This window comes from Pongo abelii, chromosome 13 (assembly GCF_028885655.2).
Source record: "Pongo abelii isolate AG06213 chromosome 13, NHGRI_mPonAbe1-v2.0_pri, whole genome shotgun sequence".
Classification (NCBI taxonomy): Eukaryota; Metazoa; Chordata; class Mammalia; order Primates; family Hominidae; genus Pongo; species Pongo abelii.
Window position 1 is genome coordinate 95,856,910 of NC_071998.2, and position 24,012 is coordinate 95,880,921.

The following is a 24,012-nucleotide window of genomic DNA, read 5'->3' on the forward strand; positions in this document are numbered from 1 at the left end:
TACAGGTGCATGCCACCATGCCCGGCTAATTTTTCTATGTTTTTAGCAGAGACGGGGTTTCACCATGTTGGCCAGGCTGGTCTCAAACTCCTGACCTTGTGCTCTGCCCGCCTCAGCCTCCCAAAGTGCTGGGATAACAGGTGTAAGCCACCGTGCCCGGCCTCTGAGAGCTTTTAAATCTCTGGATTTAATTTTTTTTTTTGAGATGGAATTTTGCTCTTGTTGTCCAGGCTGGAGTGCAACGGTGCAATCTTGGCTCACTACAACCTCTTCCTACAGGGTTCAAGCAATTCTCCTGCCTCAGCCTCCCAAGTAGCTGGGATTACAGGTGTGTGCCACCAAGCCCAGCTAATTTTTTTGTATTTTTAGTAGATGCGGGGTTTCCTCATGTAGGCCAGGCTGGTCTTGAACTCCTGACCTCAAGTGATCCACCCACTTCGGCCTCCCAAAGTGCTAGGATTACAGGCATGAGCCACAGCTCCTGGCCTCTGGATTTGTTTTTGACCTACACTTTTAAACGTACAACTAACTAATTCAGTTTTGTCTGGCTCAAATCGCTAAATGCCAAAGACGGCTCTGTATGCCAACATATTCAGAACAATGAGCTGCCAGGTGATCCGTTTAACCCACCAACTACTCCTACATCCCAGCAGCTACACGCCCATTTTTCTGATACTTCTAACGATAGATATTGTACCTTGGCCAGCTTTAGGTGTTTCTTCATTTGTTTGATGGCATCATTAACTTCTTGACTCAGAGGAAGTGCTTGAGTATTACTGACACCCAGGGAAAAGCCACCATACCTAAAAGAACAGCCTGACATTAAAACCCAGACAGTGGGGTGCACAGTATCAGCAGCAGCAGACTCATTGCGAGTGTGTACAAGGTTCACTGAGTCAAATTCCTATTCAAAGGAGGGCTAAATTTTGCCTCAAAGAAGTTACACGTCAGCTTCCTCTAATAAATGTCGGCAATCTCTTAACTCCCATGGTTTCTGCCCAGCAGGGACGACCTGGCCTGATTACACACACAGTTAGATAGCTGAGACATCGAGGAAAGAATGGTGTTTCATCTCACAGATGCTCCTCCAACCCAGTGGCTCGGGCGTGAATGTGGGTCTGGAGGCAAGCAGATGGGGAGTTGGGAGAGTGGGAACCCTGCACTGTCCAGAGTAGGCTGCGCTGGCCTTATACACAGGCTCCGGCTCCTTTGTAGCATGAGGGCTATTATAGGGGCCTGCGTCTGCTCTGCCCAGAGATCCAGGGGTCCTGGCCCTTGGGGAAAAGGCAGAGAGAAAAGGTGGAAATCAGTAACAAGGAGCCTTCGGGCCCCCTGAGGTAGCCACATCACCTATCTCATTTTCCATGATGAACAAACTGGTTTCAAGAACTCTTCTGTCCCCAGTCCCACCTGTTCCTTCAAAACCCAGATGGGCAAATGGGTTGAAATACAGTGCAAAGAGATGGTTTTGGTGCTTCTTATTTCCTCTAAGACTTTCTTAGTCCCTTGCTAAATGCCTAGAAATTGTCCTTGAGTCCTTAAGAAGCCTTGGGAATCTGGTTTGGGGGGAAAGTATAAGTAGGTATTCCCCTCACAACACTACTTACTTGAAATCCCTAGACACCTGCAGGAGATTTCTGATTCTCCTCAAGGAAATCAGTACATCAAATATTTCAGAGGCCTCTGGAGGGGCTGCTGGGCACTGAGCCACGATGCTCTAGGCAGAAACTCTATAAAGCAGGCCTAATCTAAATCTGTCTGTGCTCCTGTGCGCTCCACATGTTCACAGGGCTCCCCTCCCCCTCACGGTGAGATGGCACCCAAAATTGTGTGAGTGACAAACAATCCCCAAGGCTTTCTGCAATCCAAGACACCTGCAACACGATCCTCCTCCTGAGCTAAAGGTGCCAGAAAGAGAGCAACTTACCTAAACTCATTCACCCAGATCTTGTTCTTTAAGCTGCAGACAGAGACAAAGAAACAAAAAATCAGTTCAAAGAAAGCACTGAGCCTATTCCTGATGATGCAAAAGGAGTAAATATCCACCTGAGGTTATAAGGAAGGGACAGAAATAATCCTAGAATCAGGCTGGCCTTGTAGGGTTGTGCCAGAGAAAAGACGCCTGTGCTCAGGCCTCTTCCAGCCTTCTCTCCATCATAAATACCCTACAACTTATATGAGAATCAGGCCTTGGGTTGAACCAATTTACAAACCACCTTATAGGCCAAGATGTAACCTAACTAGAAGCTTTTTCTTTCTTTCTTTCTTTCTTTTTGGAGACGGTTTTGCTCTTGTTGCCCAGGCTGGAGTGCAATGGCACGACCTCAGCTCACTGCAACCTCCGCCTCCCAGGTTCAAGCAATTCTCCTGCCTCAGCCTCCCAAGTAGCTGGGATTACAGGCATGCGCCACCACGCCCAGCTTATTTTGTATTTTTAGCAGAGATGGGGTTTCCCCATGTTGGCCAGGCTGGTCTCAAACTCCTGACCTCAAGTGATCCACCCACCTTGGCCTCCTAAAGTGCTGGGATTACAGGCATGAGCCACCGTGCCCGGCCTAGAAGCTTTTTCAATTAACAATAATATTTCAATTAACAATATTTCAATTGTGGATGACATATGGAGAAGTTATGCTGCTTTCTTGGAAATTCATGGTCACTATCATTCCAGCATGCCCGTGCCATTTAAAGTCACTGAGAAACTCCTAAGTGAAAGACCCCAACTGACCAAGTTGATGGGAAGGAAACCAGAACAAACATTTGCTGAGCCAAGCATTCAACACTAGGCTGCCATGTCCTGGGAAGCTAGAAGGCTCTCCCAAGGCTGCACAGCCAAGTCAGGCTCCTAAACCTTCCCAGGGCTCCCTCTACGAGACCACAAATTATCATGGAGTCCCCCATCAGAGAGTAGCCAAGGCACTCTATGTACATCATTTAATTTAGTCCTCGTGACAAACTTATAAAAGCAACATTAATATCACAATTTAGATAAAATAAGGCTTTAAAAGGATAACAAGTTACCTGGTCAAGTTGCTACTAAGTGGCAGAATTTGACTTTGAATCCATTTCTATTTTCTTTCTAGACCAGGCTGCCTCAGCCTTGAAGCTGACAACTGAATGTTCACAGTCCCTCTCGTCATCTTTTCTAGTTTGGGATAATATCCTAAACTTCCAATAGACAGAATCAGGCCACAATCTGCCATTTTCCCCACTGTTCCAGTCTGTTATTTGTAGGTCTTTAATTCCTCTAATTAGTAAAAATAAGGCAGGGGCCAAGTTTAGTAAAAAGTTACCTTTTGGCTATGATCTGCACATACGTCTTCACCAGATAATCTGAAATGTTTCTTCCCGTCAGGTCCTGAAGGATATCTGCAGTGTTTTGTTTTCTCTGTCATCACATGAAAACCAAGCATACGGGTCTTTATAGACAAGAATTGAAACAGAAAACAAATCAAGGACAACAGTGACCATGTCCACAGTGTGATCGGAAACCTGACTACAGGTCCCAGACACCGCCCTCAGTCAACCAGGGCAGTGCGACTTGGTTCACCCTGCCTTCAGCACTGGTAATTCACTTACACCAAGCCAAGGTCTTTCCCAGGAATTTATTCTGAACATCTAAACAATAAACATTGAAATGAGATTCTTTGTAGTCAAGAGATTTTTAGGAAGCACCATCATTCACTATGCCTAATAAATCTTCTGCTCACTGGAGTTATACTGATGACTAGATTAGCTGTTATTTTATTCATTTTATTTTTTGATATGGAGTTTCGATGTTGTTGCTCAGGCTGGAGTGCAGTGGCGCGATTTTGGCTCACTGCGACCTCCACCTCCCAGGTTCAAGCAATTCTCCTGCCTCAGCCTCCCGAGTAACTGGGATGACAGGCATGTGCCACCACGCCTGGCTAATTTTTGTATTTTTAGTAGAGACAGGGTTTCGCCACGTTGGCCAAGCTGGTTTCGAACTCCTGACCTTAGGTGATCCGTCCACCTCGGCATCCCAAAATACTGAGATTACAGGTGTGAGCCACCCCGCACCTAGACTAGCTATTATTTTCAAGAGTGGTAACCAAGACTTCTTTCAGTTATTGTACTCGTTTAGAATTGCTTGTCCTCATCCTGCAATTTGGTTGCTGATAAAAGCAGCAGAGAGCTATCATAAGCACTCCTCTTCCTGAAATTCTCAAGAAAAAAAAAAATGGCTCAGGACTCCTTCCCAAACAGAGTCTCTAAGAATACCAGAGTTGACAAGATCCACAGGAGTTTTCTGGTCCAGGCTCCCTAATTCAGAGGTGAAGAAACAGGCCCAGGCCTGTCAAAGGCTACCACCTCATTTGTTGCAGAGCCAAGGTTGGAAGCCAGGCCTGTCACAGTCTGTCCTGTGACTTTACTGCTGTGGGACAGGCATGGGCACAGTGTGGTCCAAACCTTCTCCCCTCAAAACTCACATGCCTTTTCCTACGACAAGAAGCAAGTTAAAGACTGAAACAGGGCTGGGCGCAGTGGCTCACGCCTGTAATCCCAGCACTTTGGGAGGCCGAGGCGGGTGGATCACCTAAGGTCAAGAATTCCAGACCAGCCTAGCCAACATGGCAAAACCCTATCTCTACTAAAAACACAAAAATCAGCCGGACATGGTGGTGCGTGCCTGTAATCCCAGCTACTCGGGAGGCTGAGGCAGGAGAATCACTTGAACCTGGGAGGTGGAGGTTGCAGTGAGACAAGATCATGCCACTGCACTCCAGCCTGGGCGACAGAGCAAGACCCCGCCTCAAAAAAACACAAAAAAGAAAAAAGACTGAAACAGACCCTCCCAACATGATATCTCACTCATTCCTGCTTACAAGAGGAAGCTACCAGCCCATCCTGCACCCCTTCTGCCCAATCACACCCTGAAAGTGACTCACTTGTGGAGGAGGCAGCCCCCCTGCCCCTGGGGGACACACAGGCAGCATCTTCTTGATTTTGTCGCTGCTACACTGGCATGCGGGTGAAGGGTTCTGCATCGTCCAGTTCCCATTCTGGAAGAGGTCCATGATGGTCTGGGGAACTGGGGCAGTGGTCCACTCTTCCTCCCCTGCCTGGCAAGGCATGTCTCTGCAAAGGGAAGACAGCAAGAGTAGGATTACCCGAGATGGCCTGGCCTTTCTGTTGCCTCAGGAGCATAGGATCATTCCATAACAACCACAAACATGCATCTATTCCCTCACCATTTGGAAAAGACAAGCATGATCTCATTTGATTGCTTGATCCCACAACAGCCTTGTACACTGTGACATCATTTATATCATCATTATGTATCATTTTATACATAAGTAAAACAGAATGCAAAGAGGCCCTAAACGTTTACACAGTGAAATCAGTTCAATCCAATCAAACCATTTGCTCACACAACAAACATTCGTTGAGCATCTACTACATGCCAGATGCTGTCCGGTATATTTGAGGGCCTAAGGTGAAAACACCTGCCTTCATGAAGGTGTATGCCCATGGAGGAGACGAACAACAAATACACTAATAAGATAATCTTAGATGGCCCAAAATAAAGCAAAATAAAAAGACAGTGACTGGGGAGAATGAACCTACTAAGAGAAGACATTTCAGCCAAAACATAAACAATGATGGAGAACAAGCTGGGCAAAGATTTGGCGAAAAGAACATTCTGAGCAAAAGTGATGGCAAGTGCAGGTACAAAGGCCCTAGGAAGAAATGCGTTTCTATTTTTTAGGAATAATAGGAAGACAGCATGGCTGGAGTAGGATAAGCTACGAAGAAGAGTAATGATAAATGAGGAGGAAAGGAGCCAGATGAGAGAGGCCGGGGAAAGAGTCTGGATCTTATGCTTGACATGCTGAAAAATGAGTAGAGAGTGGCAAGATCCAATTTATGTTCTCAAATGAGTAGAGAATTGGGGGATGACTGGGGTGAGAGTGCTCGTCACATAAAGAGCTATGCTGTCTACAGATTTTCCCTGGAGATAAGACACAAAGCCTTTAACCTCGTCTCCAGCTCTGAATTACTGTGGGACATCAGCAGGTCCCCTGCTCTTTTGGGGGCTTATTTTTTCCACTGGCAAAATAAAAGTTTAAAATGACTTGATTCAACAAGTCATTTCCAGTTCCCTTCCAGTTTCAGAATTCCACAATTTAAAGTAAAGCTACAGCAATTATTTCCTTATTATTAAATATTAAATATAATTGCCAGGCACGATGGCGCATGCCTGTAATCCCAGAACTTTGGGAGGCAAAGGCGGGTGGATCACTAAGTCGGGAGTTCAAGACCATCCTGTCCAACATGGTGAAACTCCGTCTCTACTAAAATTAGAAAAATTAGCCGGCGTGGTGGCACATGCTTGTAATCCCAGCTACTCAGGAGGCTGAGGCAGGAGAATCACTTGAACCTCAGAGGCAGAGGTAGCAGTGAGCCAAGACTGAGCCACTGCACTCCAGCCTGGGTAACAGAGCAAGACTCCATCTCAAAAAAAAAAAAAAAAAAAAAAAAATATATATATATATATACACACACACACACACACACACACATATATTATATAAATATATATTTTAACTATTTCTTGTTTTCTTATGTATTAAAAATTCAAATGAACAGTTTTCCAGATTGATCTCTAATTGTCTCCTTAAAGCACCTGAACTGACTAGAAAAGTCACACTAAGACACGCTGCCCTCCTGAAGCTTACACTCTGAGCATTCAAAAGGGGATTGGCTGAGACAAATTTAAATACAGCTGGGACATGCTCCTGTCAAATTTCCTTCAGGTCCACTATTTTTTTTGCAAAACTAAAAATTTGAATTTCAGTAACAGTTGTAAGGGTAAAGGCTCTTCCTTCCAACCACCTCCAGCAGACTGTAGGTGGGGCTCGGACATCATGTTTGAACCCTCTGATGTCAGGGCCGGGCCTCTTTTGTCTCTACGGGCTGGCTCTCAGCCCAGTTCTGGCTCCTACAGAGACTTCCTAAGCTAGCATCAATCCATGAGTTCATATGGTTCAGCTGGCCAGTGATGAATCCAGATAACTATATTATCATCTCATCTCATGCTTCTATTTTCCCTACACAACCTTCATGTGGAAAATCAAAGGCACCACAAAATCCAGATAGGCCGTGTCTGTGTCCTTCTCTATCCTTGTCATCTGGTTATTTGGGAACCAATATTGGCTGCTAGGATTTACCACCCATTATGTACTAAGTACTAACAAGTATTTAGTAACTATCCAATACTACTTAAGAACAAACAAGCACACAGTAGCTATCCATTTAGAAATCTGCTCTAGAACCTTGTATAAACAGGTTATCATGCTCACTGTTCTGTGGTGTGCAGTCACCCATCTTCCCATTGAAACTTGAAAGTCAAGTTTGCCCCTCTCTCCAGTTCTCCGGCACCTTCCCACCTTGCCATAATTTTTCAGAGATCACTGTTGTTTCATGACCTCAGCTGAGATTCTGCCTGAACCTGGCAACACTAACCCACCTCTACCAGCCTTGAGCACTGCCTCATAAGATCCTCACCTCTCCACCATCTTCACTCACAGTGATCTGGTGACCTCCCTTCCCCTACACTCACTTAAGAGTCATATGGATGCTTCGCTAAATTTATTTATTCACTGCTTACTTTTTAAAAGGAGGTTGTGAAGGAAAGTACAATAAAAATATACAATTTGAGAAGAAGAAAGTGTCCCTTTTTATAAAAATTCATATGCCATCTTTTCAGATTATAAAAGCGAAGAAGCTGATAAACAAAACCTGAAAATCGTATATAATGAGAGCCTATTGAAGCACTTAAGTACAGGGGCTGGGAGAGAAAGAAAGGAAAAGCGTTGATCAGTAAGTGTAAAGTGCTATTTAAATTAAATATTAATGTTCTAAATCAGTAAACAAATGTCTGTAATGATGTGCTTTGCACGGTGTTAGAAGACTCTCCAAACGTTTGTTCCTAGATAATTTAGTTCGGTTACTACCTTGGCTTTTTGTAATTAAAACATAATAATAATTCAAAGGGCAAATGCTGGTGGTCACAATGTGGCATGCAGTTGATAAATGCAGCATATTAGAAATCAAACCAGGCAACAAGCACAGGAAGCCTGCTTATGGCTGAAGTGGCACTCACGGGATTGGGTTTCCTTCCATACAGCGGGTCCCGAAGCCAGGGTCTTTCGTGAGGGCATTTAAGAGTTCCAGGGTTCCCGTGTCCTCAGGAGCATCATTGCTGCGGGTACATGACAGGCAGCCAGCTTAGTGATTCATTAAAACCAGTAATCAAGAGATAAAAAATGTTTTTATAAATTAAACATTTTAGGAAGCATTTCTCTGTGGCAGGCTCTTAAAACAGAAATGAACAAAACACAGAAACCACCCAGAAGGATCTCAGACTCCGGCCCTGTATTCGGCATCAGGGTGACGTAGAGCACTCCAAAGTGGAGCTTGTATAAATGGGCTGTATGTATAAAGGTGTGTATGTGTACACACATGTACATACACATATATATTTATATATTTTTTTAATTTGAAGAAAATCAACTCATTAAGTTTTTCAAAAGTGCTTTTACAATTATCCCTTTGGCACAGACAAGCAGGATTTTCCAAGAAAGGGCAAGAAAACTTTGTACTCTTTGCACACACAACTAGAAAGCACAAAAATAACAGGCACAGGTCACAAATACATGCTATGTTCCACAACTACGGGCAATACAGGGTCAGCAGCTGGAAAGGAAAAAATAAAGTAAACCTGAACTATGTAAGAAGAAAACGTGGGCTTAGAGAAAAAGAAGCCAATTCACATTTACATATATATATATATATATACTTTTTTTTTTAAATGCTTCCCTTTTGTATCACTGATACAGTTCCCTCATCTACAGGTCTACAAATCTTTCAGGACTGAAGAAAGCTCCTGCTAACAAGACCCAGAAAAATCCTTTGTCCTTTTCTTTGATGTAATGTATTGTTACGGAGTGGCGGATATTTTTATCTAAAGAACAAACACTACCTAACATCCCAAATATAACAGAATAGATAATAATTACGTGAATTATACTTTGCAGAAAACAAGTCTCTGGAGGTTCTATGCTTTGACAGCGTGCCCTGTGACTCAATTACAGAATTAAAACACAGCTCCACAAATCCAAATATTTTATAACTTAATCAGGGATTTTTGCAAGGGTAGATTATTTTACCTAAAACACATGTGGCTGTTCCCGACAACAGTAGGATAAAGAGGAGAGAGGCTGAAAGGCTCAACAGAAGACTGGCCTATTATTCAGGGTTAGTTCGCTGCTGTTCTATGCATGCAGTATTAGCTTATACAGGGACCTGAGCTGCAGCAGTAAAATTCATTCCACTGTGTAATCCTGAAGTCCATTCCCTTGGCCCTCGTAAACATCTTTGGTCTGCTTGAATCTTACCCCCTCCTGGGACGTAGAAGACAAACATACCTGACAAATGTGTACTGTTCGTTGTACATCCAGGGCTGAAGTTCCAGGCTGGGGTACTTGCCAAAGGGTGGCACGATCAGGCTGAACACAAGGGCAATGCAGACAAACACAGCTGGCAAGACAATCTTTACCCAGGCAGTGGAGGGGGCAGGGGGACAGCAGGAAATGGCAAGTGTTAGAAACAAGGCCAAGGGGCAAATCCCTACGAGTCCAGCCAGCCTCCCCGACCAACCAGCACGGCAATGAGGAATGCAGGGCCTATGACTGTGCTGCACCAAGGCACTCTTGGCATCTGGGACGCAATGCAGCCTGAAAACTAAACCTTTTCTCTGGCAACACGAGGCCAGAGGTTACGGCCACCTGGCAGAGGCACTAAGCCAAGAAGTTCACAAAGTAAATAGTGCTCACATTCAGGGTGACTCAGAACACTGGGTCCTGCCCTTCTTCCTCCTGAAGACTGAGAGGAACCCAGTTGGGCCATGAACCCAGGGCCATGAACCCAGGACCAGGAGCCAGAAGTCCTGAATCCTGGTTCTGTCTCTAGTACAAGTGCACCCATGTGAAGTCACTCTCCCCACTGGCCTCAGTTTTCTCATTTTAATCTGAGGTCTGAGAACACATGGCCCATTCAAATCCTACACTATAATAAAACCAACTCTACAGCAACGGCTCCAATCACGGACAACCATAGTCAATATCTCCCGTGATAGTCTCAGAAAGAATAAATATCCAATTCCTTCTTCAACCTCCTAAGACTTTCTACCATCTCTTCTCTGAAAAAAAAAATGACTTGGGTATACTTTATAAGTTAACCCAAAGCTCCTTCCATTAATTGTTGAGAAATGTATCCCTTATAAACTTAAAGATTCAAATAATGCCCCCAATTCTAATGTTCTGGGATTTCAATGCAGAAAATTAACATTGAGTGAATAATTCTGTACAACAACTACCATAATGAGAATTATCTCTATGTTGTCATTATTTATGGTTGTGTTATCAATAGTCATCATCAACAAACAAAGGTAACTGAGGATCAGAGAGACTAAGCAGCTTGCCCAAGGTCATACAGCCAATAAGTAGCAAAGTCAGGATTTAACTCGAGCTCTGTATGCTCCAAACTCTGGCTCTTAACAATATCCACATCATCAATATGGAAGACTCTGCAGACCTTTTCTCCACATTTCTTGATTTTATAGAGTGAAAAACTTTAACCCTTCTAACTAAGCAATTTAGCATGCAAACACTGACATGCAGACAATAGTGTAACAAGTCTTCTCTGTTGGCCAACTACATTCTGACCTATCTTTTCTATCAGTTTGAGTTAAACATCAACTCAGAGAAAAATCATGTTTCTAATAAGTTCACGTGTCAAGTGCATCTGGGCATAACAACTCTCATGTTATGACAGCTGAATACACCCAACCAGTTTTTCTACACTTTGTCCTTTTTATGTTCTCCTCCAAAATAAAAATAACATATACACACACAAAACTAAGCACTTACTAATGTCGGGCCCCATTCTAAGCACCCATTCATTTTAATACAACAACCCTGTATTGCAGGTAATATTATTATCCCCATTTTACAGATGAGGAGATTGAGGCGTAGAGAAGTAACTTGCCAGCAGATACACAACTGGCAAGGAATAGAACTGGGATTGAAATACAGATAAATCTGGCTCTGGCATCCATATCTTGACCAGGATGCTATCCTGCCTTCACTGGTCACAGAGCCTGCAGCCCACCCATGAAGCCAGAGTCTCTGGCAAAAACAGCACATCTCACCTGAGCAAAAAATCCTTTCCGACTCCGTCTGGCAATTAGCAGTCTCTTCCACAAAAGGGCCACAAACTGTTGCTGTGTAAGTTTCCAGCCCTTCACCTGGTAGGACCCTTTGCCATCCATCCCACTGAGCAAGTCTGTCTCTCTGGATTCTGCAAGAAGCCAACACTGAAGGTCACCTATTATCTTAGGTGTTTTCGGCATTGCCATGCTCCTTTTTCTGGTGTCTTCAACAACTATCTTGGAGGTATGTCTGAAGCTAAAAGTTTCTCAGAAGTAAAGGGCTTTCATGACAAAGCTATGTTCAAGGAAAAGTTATGACTCAAAATGGCTAACAGTAGCAGTCTCTGCCTTTCAGTCCTTGCCTGATCAGTACAGAAAACAAAGGTGTCTTGAGACAACTGAAAAGAGGTGTTCATGCGTAACCAGGTGTTACAGCCAGCCATTCGGATTAATCAAGTCATCAGTTTCTTATAGACTATTCTATGAAACAGGTCATGTATGTAGCTTGACATATTTGAGAACACACAATGGCAATTAGCATCTCAGCTTCTCACCTTATTATATTTTGGTAAAATGTGGACATATTTCAAATGATCTAAGTACTGATACTGTATGAAGTCAGGCAGTTATATATAATGTACGAGCCATACACTCTTTGAGCAGGGGTGAGAGAACTGGAAAGTTTTCCTAAAAATTTTCTAGAAATCCTTGTCCTAAATTAATGATACCTAACTGATGTGCTTTTACATCTTAACAATATTTGTTTGATGTCTTATCTCTTCTCTCCATCTCAGTTAAACACACAAAGACACACTCATCCAAAATATCTAAGTCTTTTTTTTCTTTTTTGAGATGGAGTTTTCACTTTTGTTGCCCAGTCTGGAGTGCAATGGCGCAACCTTGGCTCACTGCAACCTCTGCCTCCCGGGTTCAAGTGATTCTCCTGCCTCAGCCTCCCAAGTAGCTGGGATCACAGGCATGTGCCACCACACTCAGCTAATTTTTTGCATTTAGTAGAGATGGGGTTTCACCTTGTTGGTCAGGCTGGTCTCAAACTCCTGACCTCAGGTGATCTACCCACCTCAGCCTCTCAAAGGGCTGGGATTACAGGCATGAGCCATCGTGCCCAGCCTGAAATATCTAAGTCAGGGTACAATTAACTCTAACAGCAAATTCCCCTTTCTGACTCTTTCAAAATCACCCATCTACTCAAATGAATATTTGTTCAACAATTAAACACCTAATGTATACAAGAAACTAGGACCCTGAAGAAAAGATAATAAATACATGGGTTCAGAGGACTGAGGCACCATCTTTATGTCTTTAAAGGAAGTGATATGGATGGGCTCTTTCAGGTTTGATCACATGCACGATGCTGCAAAGAACAAGTGGCTTTTATCATTTCCTCACTTCTCTTTGGACTCTGTAGGGATCTATCACCTTGGCTAAAGGCCATCCAAAGAAAACAGCTGAGAGCATGAGAGAGAATTTCACATTCAAACAGTGGGACACTGTTTGATCTTGCCCTAACAGACCTGGGTCTATGTCAGAATCATTTGGATCAGCAGCATCATCTTCAGTGAATGGACGAAGACAGCTCTGCTTGTCCCCGAAGGCCCGCCTGTTTCGTCTTGCTGGCAAGGTACCATCTGAAGGCACAAGGAAAGAATCCCATACTTTATTTTATTTACAACAAAACAAACCTTCCCCATCTGCAACAAACCTACACTCTACAAATGAGAATGCAATAGAACAATTCAAAGGGAAAGGAACAATACTCGTGCACTGAGAATGCCAGCAGGAGGCACTATCTTAAGTGTGCCATTCCCCCTCAAGGCAGTTACCTGAGGTCTCAGCATCCACCCCACTCTCTTCGGCCACCTTGAGGAATATCTGGAAAATGACAGAGATGAGAACATTACAAGCACCAACATTACGAGAGTAGTCACCACTGCCATGATTATTATATTACTGAGTGGCATGTCAGCCCCTTAAGACAGAGAAGCCACATTTCTTAATAACACTTTATCAGAGTCACTTGGGAGAGAAGCCATTTTTGCCAGAGAACATTTCCTCAGTGGTGAGAACTATCAATCTAGACAATCATTTTCAAATTAAAGCTATGGCTGGGCGCGGGGGCTCAGGCCTATAATCCCAGCACTTTGGGAGGCCGAGGCGGGCAGATCACCTGAGGTCTGGAGCTCGAGACCAGCCTGACCAACATGGATAAAACCCGTCTCTACTAAAAATACAAAATTAGCTGGGCGTGGTAGCACATGCTTGTAATCCCAGCTACTCGGGAGGCTGAGGCAGGAGAATCGCTTGAACCCGGGAGGTGGAGGTTGCAGTGAGCCAAGATCGCACCACTGCACTCCAGCTTGGGCAATAAGAGCAAAACTCCAGTCTCATCAAAAATAAAACTTAAAAAAAAAAGCTATGACAGTAGGACACTGCAGCAGAAGAAATTTGTTCTGAACCTACAGGGAATGAGTCAAGTGGCTTCTTTCAGGACTGTGGCTCTAAATCTTTGAGTAGGCTAGTACTATGATAAGTTATCCAAGACAGAATGAGCAGGAGGACATAGAGCACTAGAAATATGATGGCAGCAATTCAAACATGAGAAGAGAATCTGAATGAGCGCAATAATTTCCAAACTCTAGTCTATAGACCACTGTGTCCAAAGTATGCAATAGAAGTATAGACTTCAAGGCCTTACCTCCAGAAATTCTGATTCACAGGCCCTGAAGCCAAACCTTAGTATGTTTATTTTTAGTAATATCCCCAGGTGATTCTGCTGCACTGTCAAGCTTGGAGACCACTGGGCCAGACAGCTTTTATATCCCCTTCAGCCCTCAAGGTCTGTGATGTTGTATCAGTAAGGGGAGGCATTACATGGATAAAGAGAGGATGGACTTTGAAGCCCCAAACCCCTGATTCTGAATCTCGTGTCAGAATTCCTGAGTGTTCATTTTTTCATCTTTTTTGAGAATTAAATGAGGTCACAGTGATTAAAAAAACAAAACAAAAACAAATCTCAGCACCTGGCACAAGTAGACTATCCATCCATAAACGTTGGTCATTTCCTATGTATGAGAATCCAGTTGATACCTGGCTGTGACACAGTCACACCAGGGAATTGCTCCTGATTCTGATTCAGTAGGTCTGAGCTGGGCCCAAGTTGCTGAATTTCTAACAAGTTCCCAAGTGATCCTGATGCCGCTGGTCCTCACACTGTACTTGAGTAAAGAGGCTCATTAAAGGGTAAATAAGTGGATAGGAGTTTAAGGTTGGGATGTAAATGTGTACCACTGGTTTCAACACACAGATCTCAGGCATGTACTGTGGTACAGAGGAAAATACTTCTTTCCTACTATCTCCCACTACCATCTTAAATGGCTAACTGGGGCCAACATTACTCAGATGTCGATGACCTAAAAACTCAACGACTAACTCCATGATAATCCTGCTCCCAATGCAGGCTACTGGTCTGGCCTTAGACATTTGGCTTTGCTATATATTCCAACAGTCAGCCACTTAACTTACTTCTTCCAGGGTCGTCTCTGAGATGCCATAACTAGAAATGCCCAGGTCTGAGAGCCGGTCATCAATCTCATGAAAGAGTTCCACAAAGGCCCCCTCCTTAGCAGCTTCATATGGCAGCACGTAGGTCAGCTCATGCCCTATGTCTTCCACCAGCCGGGCTTCAGACACGTGCTTCCTGATGAGGTTGGAGATAGCAGAGACATCTGCAGGGACCAGAATGCAAAGATGGCTCAATCAACTCAGAGGCGCTCCGGAGTGAGGGCTGGCCATCCCCCACCCTCTCATCAGAAGCCTGCTGCTCATACACCACACCTGTTCCAGGTGTTTAGGTCATTCTACATGTTCATCTCTGGTCTGAGGGTTGGGGGCAAAGGAAAGGACTACGTCTTATTCACCTTTGTATCACCAAAGCCAGGCACATTGTAGGTACTCAGTGTAGAATGGGTGGACGGCTGGATGGGTGGATGGTTGGATGGTTGGATGGGTGGATGGGAGGATGGGAGGATGGGTGGGTGGGTGGGTGGGTGGGAGGGTGGATGGGTGAATGGATAACTGAGGCTCAAAGTCTGGTGTCTATTGCCTAAGCTCTGGGATTCTTCAATAGAAAACCTGAGTAAAGGAATCTTAAAAGATTCTTCACCCTTTCCTATGCTTATAAAGTAGGCTCCCTCATTTACCTAAATAGAGGGTTAATCTAACAGCTCATGGAAGCAGAAGTCTTCCTGGGAAAAGCCAGCCATTAGGACTAGGCAGGGATGGCAAGCGTCAAGACTTCTGTTCCACATATGCTACTGGTGACACTGGCCTCCTACACACGCTACCCAAGAAAAATCTGGAAGGCTGTTCCTGATCTCCTGGGTTCTCATTCTTCTTATGTACTAGGCTCAAATCCCACCCTACTGGCTTGGCCCTCAGCTCCTCATCCCTGGTATTCAGTGTCCACTCCCCTAAGGGATTCCCCAAACCCCAATCATCTCAGCTCTCTGGGACACTGCCCTGCTAGCTCCCAAACCGAGCCCCAGGCACCCCAGCAAGCATTAGGCCAACCCGCCACCAAGCTGCTCCCAACCCTGCAGCCACCCAGCCCCAGCCCAGCAGCAAACCTTGAGTCAGCGCCACCAGCCTCTGCACCTCTCCTCCTCTGCCTCCACTCTGCCCAGCTGGGGGAAGCTCAGGCACCACCTGAATAAGAAACCCCAGAGTCCTTACCGATGGTCAGCGTGTCACTCTCATGGTCGCTGCCCAGGCCAGCATCAGAACTGCTCTGAGAAACACTGTCCTCCTGATGGCAAAGAAGGAGGTGAGAACGGGTCAGGGACTGAGCAAGGCAGAGCCACCAGCACCTTCGCCAGGGAGGGCTTCCAAGAAGCTCTGTTGTGTGAGAACTAAAGGAAAAAGCTTTCCCTGGGACACATGCACTGGCAGCCGTGGCTTCAGAGGACCCTGTCTGGCATGTGCATGCCGTGTGAACAGCCTCGCTTCCTGAGGGTGAAAGGTCAGGAATCAGAGTTGCCAAAACAACTGTGGCCTGCCCATGAATGCTGCAACGAGGCCTTTGCCAACCATCTCAGGCAAGGCCTTTACCTGGCTACGTGTCTAGTTCAGTGCTTCTCACACTTTAATGTGTGTTCAACCACTTGAGGACCTTGTTAAAATGCACAGATTATGATTCGGTACATCTGAGCTGGGCCCAGGTTGCTGAATTTCTAACAAGTTCCCAAGTGATCCTGATGCTGCTCGTCCTCAGACTGCACTTGAGTCAAGAGGCTCATTAAAAGGTAAATAAGTGGATAGGAGTTTAAGGTTGGGATGTAAATACATTAGGTACCACTGGCTTCAACACACAAATAAATCTCAGGCATGTACTGCAGTACAGAGGAAAACATACCTGGTAATTGGGTCTGGTCCCACCACTGTTATTTACCTGCTGGGTGACCTTGAATCAGCTACCAAATCCCTACAAGCCTCACTTCCCTCATCTGGGATAATAAATATGGTTACCTTCTTCCCAGGGCCTCTCTGCACTTTAATTGAGATGATAGAGGTTAAAAAAAAAAGGTTGTAAATGGTAACAGTGCTATATAAAATTAACTATTATCATTACTTTCTTTTACGCCCAGAGTCTCTCTGGCATGAAATCAGTGCCTAATAAATATTGGCTGTTTTATAGTTTAAAAGTTAAGGTCAATGAGATTGAAAAGTAATGAGCAGGAACACCAGGTCATTTGTAGCCAATGCTCTTACCTCTTGACAAGTCTCTTTTCTTTGACATAATAATGTCCTCTAAGGACCTTCTCCATCACTCTCTGTGCCTCATAGGAAAAGGAAAACGGGATTCAACAGAACTAGCACAATGGGAGCAGAGGGCTCCTTAGCTTTCCATGCCTGAGGTATGATATGGTTTCAAAGGGGCAACAGAGCAGGGAGATGGTGGCTTCAACATGGCAAAAGGTGTGGAGGTGGGGAAACCATTCACAGCCAGCAAGTCCTGGCTGCCCAGACCCAGAACCAGCCCAGCACCAAGACTGCAGCTCACCTTTTTCAGGTATGACACAGTACTACTACTGTTTCTGCAGGAACTGAGGGAGGATTCCACATCTTTCTTGACCAGGGTCAGGTAGTAGCCTGTTCCCAGCTGGTTCTTCAGAAACAGGGAGGAGCCCACACAGCACAGCTTCCCATGGGAGATGATGGCAATCCTGTCCCCCAGGATGTCTGCTTCATCCATGTGGTGTGTGGAGAGAATAATGGTGCGGCCTGCCAGGCACAAACACAAGGATGTGGGACGGGTGAGGCCTCTCAGTTCTCATTTGTCACAGTGGCAGGGACTAGAGAGATATTAGCAGGGGTAAGCACTGGAAGAGACCTGGAAGCCACCTTTAACCCTGTTTGGCTATGACCCCTAGAACGGCAAAGCTTTGGATATATAGGTACCGCATCCTCACAGAGGTAAGAAGAGTAGTATCTTACTTGGGAACTTGCTATATGCCAGGCATTGTGCTAGGTGGTTTGTGTGCATTCTCATTTAATTTAATCCTCTATGAGGTAAGCACCACTATTATTATCAACAAAGAAAGTGAGGCAAGTTGTGACAATGAGGCAATGTCTCAGGGCCAGCCAGGGTTGGCTCCAAGCCTGCCTGTGCTCCTCATACTGTACCACATCAGATCTCTAACCAGAGAGCCCAATCGTCTTCCTGCTCCTCTCCCCCTCCATTCATTTAAGCATCTACCCTTTCAACTAACCATACATTTAGCGCACCATGTTGGGGACAAAAAGATGAATAAAGACACAGCATCTCCTCTCAGGAATCTCAGTCTCAATGCCCTTTATCTCTTCTGTGATAACAGAAGAGTATCCCATGGCTTCACAGAAGCCTAGCCATGCGATACAGCCATACTTCTCAAAAGCCCCCCGCTCTCTCTCAGTCCATTTACTCAGAATAAATACACATCAGGCACCTTGTCGGTATTTCAGCAGCAGCTCCCATATTCCCCTGCGGGAGTAAGGGTCCACACCAGCTGTGGGTTCATCCAGAATGACAACCTTAGATCCCCCGACAAAGGCCAAGGCCACAGATAGCTTTCTCTGCATTCCACCTACAAAAAAACAGAGCGAGACAAACTCCAGGACCGGCCCCAGACAGCGAGTGAAGGCAGAAGAGGACCTAGCGGCACAGCCAGGGACAAGTTTCTGTTATCCACCTCACCCAGCCTGGGACCCTGGGGCAGTGCTGATTTTCCTCCGCATGTGTGTAGCCGGAGGAGGAGGGGAGAGGGCTAGGGAAGGTAGCTCTGGGCCGCACCTGACAGCTGGCTTGTTTTGCTTTTCAGCTTGCTTGATGGCAAACCAACATCCAGGGCCATCTGCTCCATCTCTGCCTTCACGTGCTTCTCAGAGAGCCCTTTCAAGCGGGCGTAGAACCAGATGTGTTCTTCGACAGTCAGCCTGGGGATAGGGAGGCAGGTCAGCTCTGGGCCCTACTGGATACCCCAGAATACAGTGTCCCCTGGCCCAGAACAGATGAGAATGGGCATATTTTTCTCTCCCCGTGCTTTTCTAAATAACTTCATCAATTTCTGAAAAATAATCTTCAAGATTCAAGGTAGAACAACAGTGAGCAACCACATGAGCTGCTCAGGAAATCAAAGTGAAAGTTGACAGATCACTTCCAACCTGTTTCCAGCAGGCCTGGCCACCATGCACCAGGCAGTTACAACTTTCAATTTCAGGGCCCCAAGATGTGGTCTTTAATGGGCTGTCCTCACAGCACATCCACCAAGAAGTCAGCTCAGCACTCACCTGGAGCAGCCCTCCTGAACCTCAGGGGACCTCAGGCTCTGAAAGCAGGGAGGACCCTGCACATGAGCCCCATGTGTTCACTTTAGATGAGGAGGGAGCACATGAGCCCCAGCTGTCCACTTTAGATAAGAAGAAACATAAGGGAAAAGCTTTGCCCAAGATTGCAGAGCTTAGGTCTCTCTCTGCTCCATCACACGGCCTCCCTGGGGGCCTTATGGCTGATGGGACGACCTGAGTGGGAACAAATGTCTTAAGCAGCAAATACAGGTCCATCATACCAGGGCCCTGAAGCACTACCAGGTCTGGGAAGTCTGCTCCAGGCCTCAATGAGGAGTGTGGCAGGGGAGAGGATGGGCTAAAGGGCCCTCCAGCATGACAATAATGGAAAGCAATGTTTCCCAAGCCCCCAACCACTGGCTGGGCTGATGTCACTTCTCCAGCTCAACCATTCACCTCCCACTTCTCCTAAAATCAAAGAACAACTAGTTCTCAAGGTGGTCAGGGAGGTGAGCCTGCCACATTCAAAGAAAGTAAAATGTGGCCAGACGCAGTGGCTCATGCCTGTGTTCCCAGCACTTTGGGAGGCTGAGGTGGGCGGATCACGAAGTCAAGACATTGAGACCATCCTGGCCAACATGGTGAAACCCCATCTCTACTAAAAATACAAAAATTAGCTGGGCATGGTGGTGTGTGCCTAGAGTCCCAGCTACTCGGGAGGCTGAGGCAGGAGAATCGCTTAAATCTGGGAGGCCAAGGTTGCAGTGAGCTGAGATCGTGCCACCGCACTCCAACCTGGCTACAGAGCAAGACTCTGTCTCAAAAAAAAAAAGAAAAAGAAAAATTAAAAACAAAAACACAACAAAGTAAAATGCTTAAGTCCCACTCTTCCCATGATGGCATGACACACGCATCCAGAAAGGGCCTATTCTTAACGTGCTGCTGGTACTCACATGTCAAACAGCACGTTATGCTGGGGACAGACCCCCAGGTTCTGCCGGATGGTGCTCATCTCAGAGCGAATGTCTTTTCCCAGGATGTAGGCGGTGCCCGAGGTTGGGGGGAACAACCCAGTCAGGATTGACCTGAGGACAAAAATTTAGAAGTACAGAAGTCAGGGTTGACCTACCCTTAATTCCAGATGCTCCATTCAGTCTGCAGAGAGAACAGAACACCAACCCTCCCAACACCCCCATTCCTTTCTAACGAACCTTACCAGACCCACACAAACGAAAGCTGTCCTTTTGCTTTAGTAAATAACTACAAGTAGGCCTATGGGTTAGAAATGCCAATTTTAGTATGAGCATTTTTTAAATGAAGTTTCCAATTTGCAATGAAAGTATTCTTTAAAAAATATATTTTGTATGCCTAACATCACATGCATGGAAAATGGACAAACACGAACATATTATTCAAAGATAAAAATAATTTTTGTGTTAGGTAGTAGGATTTCTGACTGCCTTTCAAAAATCTTCTGAAAAGCTCATAATATATTAATTTGATGTTTTAAAAAAAGATTAAAAAGAAAACAGGAAAAGAATGTCACCCCCCAAAGATATGCCCCTTGGAATGGTTGGAATGGTTGAGGAATCATGCTGGAAGCCACTGAGGCTAACACTGGTGCTTTACAGCCCCTGACCCCTCCTGACACTACCCACTGTAAGGTCCTTGAGGTCCCAGGAAAGGCAATCAAGCCAGCTGCCCAGCTGCTTCTCACATCTGCTTAGAGACAGAGTTCCTGGGAATTACCAACTCCCTCCAACATATGTAATCTATCTTTTCGTGGCTGCAGGATCAAGACCACTGCAGAATTCTGTGAACTACACGGGAAAGGTCATCTGAGGCCCCAGCTTGTTTTAGGCTGAAGAAATAACATCCAGCAAACTAGCACGTGGAAAGACACTCATGATTAGATAACATTTTCACATTTGGCAGCTCCTCATGTGCTCCTGCCCTTGTCCCAGGGACCAGCATGGTTTCCTAAGGTATAAATTTCTAATTCTATTGCAGAACCCTGCGGTGGCTGATTCTGCGGGAACCACGCCCTTTTCTTACATGGTGGTTGTCTTCCCCGCTCCATTGTGGCCCAGGAAGGAGGTGATCTGGCCCTCATAAAAATTCAGTGCCAGGCCATCGACAGCCACCTTCATCCCATCTCGGTAGACTTTTACCAGGTTCTGAATGGACACGCCCAGCTTCAGGTGGGTGGGTTCCTCCTCCATGCAGACTGTGACAGGAGAGAAGACAGAAATGAACCCACAGAAAGCACTGAGGAGTGAAGTGTAAGGACACAGGGCACTGCGCTTGTACTTTCAGAACTGCCTTCTCTCCACGTCCACCCTGGTTTCTCAGGCAGGCAGGAGGCTATAAATGTTTATTTAGGGCCTATTTGGGTACTGATGTTGGTGATGGGAATACAATGATAAAGGAGCATTCAGAGTCTATTGGGAAAAAGGACTTGACGAACAATTAAAATAGAGGATGCTGAAAGGTGTTTAAAAAATACATCTAAAAATGCCATGGAACTGTGATACATCCCTCCCAGGGAACACTACTCAGCAATGAAGAGGAATGAACTGTTGACACACACAACTTGGATAGATCTCAGGGGAATTCTGCTGAGTGAAAAAAAAAAAAAAAAAAAGCCAGTATCAAAAGGATACCTACTGTATGGTTCCATTTACGTAACATTCTGGAAATAATAAAACTGTAAAAATGAGGAACGCATTAGTGGTTGACAGGTGTCAGGAACTGAGGAAGAAGGGAGGTGGCTGTGGCCATTAAGGGGTAGCATGAAGGAGCTTTGTGACAATGAGATATTTCTGCAGCTTGATTGAGCTAGTAATTACATGAACTCACACATGATAAAACTGTATAGAACTAAATACACACACACACAAATGAGTGCACATAAAGCTAGTGAAATCTGAAGAAGGTTTGTGAATTGTACCAATGTCAATTTCATGGTTTTGATATTATTCTACAATTACGCATGGTGCTACCATTGGAGAAACTGGATGAAGGGTTTAAGGGAACCCCCTCATGTAATTTATATTACTTCTTGTGAGTCTGTATTTGTTTTAAAATAAAAAGATTTTCTTTCACGTGCCATGGAAGTTCAGGGCAGAGAGTGACTGACTACCTGAGAACCAAGGAGGGATGCTCAGGGGAGGGGATCCTGAACTAGATCTTGGAGAGAAAGGAGGAGTTGAGAAGATAGGCAAGTTAGAGAGAAGGTTCTCCTGTGAGAGCAAACAGTACACACAAAGGCATGGAGGTGTGGAAGAACATGACATATTCCAGCAACTGTGAGCATTTCTAGGTGACTGAAACAGGAGCTAGGTGTAGAGAGGAGGTAGGAGAAGATGATGAGGAACAGCAGGCAAGCATGCTACACTAAGGAGCATCATACTTTTACCAAGGGCAATCAGGGGATGGGCACAGAAGAGACTGGCAGAAAAGGGACCTATTAAATATTTAGGAAGCCACTCTAAGCACAAAGAACCCAGAAGGCAGAGCCTTTGATGAGCCGTGGACGTCTCTGTCTGCAGTCAAGAGCCAAGAGAGGATTAGGGATCTGGGTAATGATTACATTATGAAGCATAGGCTGAGCTCTGCAGTAGCCATTTGGTCTCAGCCCACACAGGCTCACGCACGGGTCACCATGTCACAGGCAGGCAGCGAGGCTATGGTTCCACAATCACGCTTGTCTTTACCTCTTTCTTCTAGCTTGTTAGGAGACCATGAAATGTGTGTTTGGGAGGGGGCAAGTAAAAGATACTTTTCTAGAAGCCAAGACAACAAAGAAAATGTCCCTCACGGATCCAGACTGTGAACTCCCAATAGGTCAACAGCATTGGACATAAATGGCATGTGAGGATTTGGAAAGGGACACTGCATGTGATTTCTCTGCCCCTAGAGAGGTTTCACAGTCTTTCAGAAAGGCAGGAGACATCGCTTGCCCCCAACAGTTAGCAGAGGCAGCAGCACTAGGTTAAAGAAAGAGCAGGAGGTCAACAGCACTTACTTTCTGACATTCTCTTCTGGTTGGAACCAAGGTTGCTCTTCTCATCACTTTCCTCACCAAACCAGTAGGACTTGGTGAAAGGAAAATACCAGGGCCTGGGAATTCCATACTGGCCTGAAACCAAAGCACAGGTATGAGCCAAGCTCAGCACCATCCCAGTATTCTGAGGGTTTCCCAGCCAGGTCCATTTCCTCCTTGACACATCCTTTGCGGAAGGAACAGATTTGAATGGATGTGGGGAAAGAGGGAGCTAACATTTGCTGAAACCTGCTATGTACAATGTACATTCTGCACGTCTGTCCTTCCAACAACCCACGGGGCAGGTGCCATCCCCATTTTAGAGATGAGGAAACTGAGGGATAACGAGCCTATCCAAGGTCCCTCAGCCAGTAAGTTAAGACTCAGAATTTAAATCCAGAATCTGCATGCCGCAAAATTGCATATTCAATGAAAGAAGTTCAAGCAGGAGTAATAAATATTTCATGTATACCTCCTTAGGGGAGGATCAGAGTGTGAACCAAAAAGGGTTAAATCTTGCTCTCTCAGAATCTGATCTGATATGAAAATTGTCCCAACGCAGGTTCCTCTTGGACTTGGTCAAGAAGATGTATTAAGAAAGAAGTACTAAAGAAAAATTCAACATGAATTTTTATTGAATGCTAATTAAATCACAGGCAGGCCTTAGAGCTAGTATATTTAATTATTAACAACCTGTACTCAGGAAACAGAACCTCTCCTAGTTGTACCCCCTCTGGGGACACAGAAATACAGAATTGGGTGAGCATTGGGAGGATTCGCCTGGGCTTATTGACCCAGTGTAACTGAAGTGGATTCACCTCCATGTACCAACACTTGTGTGACCACAGCTGGTTACTTAACATCTTTGAGTCACAGTTCTCTCATTTGAAAA

The 24,012-nt window shown here is 45.2% G+C and overlaps 1 protein-coding gene across 2 annotated transcripts in view; it reads right to left on the reverse strand.

Moving 5' to 3' along the window:
* Positions 1-24,012, reverse strand: part of ABCA1 (ATP binding cassette subfamily A member 1) — a 147,107-nt gene that overhangs the window by 20,628 nt on the left and 102,467 nt on the right. The window contains exons 18-34 of one of the 2 annotated variants that reach the window (XM_054520393.2): positions 23,103-23,216; positions 21,131-21,302; positions 20,029-20,160; positions 18,582-18,724; positions 18,238-18,375; positions 17,313-17,533; positions 15,880-15,958; positions 14,777-14,979; positions 13,078-13,126; positions 12,769-12,882; positions 11,234-11,382; positions 9,450-9,574; positions 8,126-8,224; positions 4,908-5,097; positions 3,291-3,385; positions 1,928-1,960; positions 698-803 (exon numbers count right to left, since the gene is read on the reverse strand). In XM_054520393.2, the coding sequence (XP_054376368.2) occupies positions 698-803; positions 1,928-1,960; positions 3,291-3,385; positions 4,908-5,097; positions 8,126-8,224; positions 9,450-9,574; positions 11,234-11,382; positions 12,769-12,882; positions 13,078-13,126; positions 14,777-14,979; positions 15,880-15,958; positions 17,313-17,533; positions 18,238-18,375; positions 18,582-18,724; positions 20,029-20,160; positions 21,131-21,302; positions 23,103-23,216 (2,162 nt within the window). Of the gene's footprint in view, positions 1-697; positions 804-1,927; positions 1,961-3,290; positions 3,386-4,907; positions 5,098-8,125; positions 8,225-9,449; positions 9,575-11,233; positions 11,383-12,768; positions 12,883-13,077; positions 13,127-14,776; positions 14,980-15,879; positions 15,959-15,985; positions 16,059-17,312; positions 17,534-18,237; positions 18,376-18,581; positions 18,725-20,028; positions 20,161-21,130; positions 21,303-23,102; positions 23,217-24,012 lie in introns of both variants that reach the window. The other variant, XM_024252473.3, reaches the window with a different exon arrangement.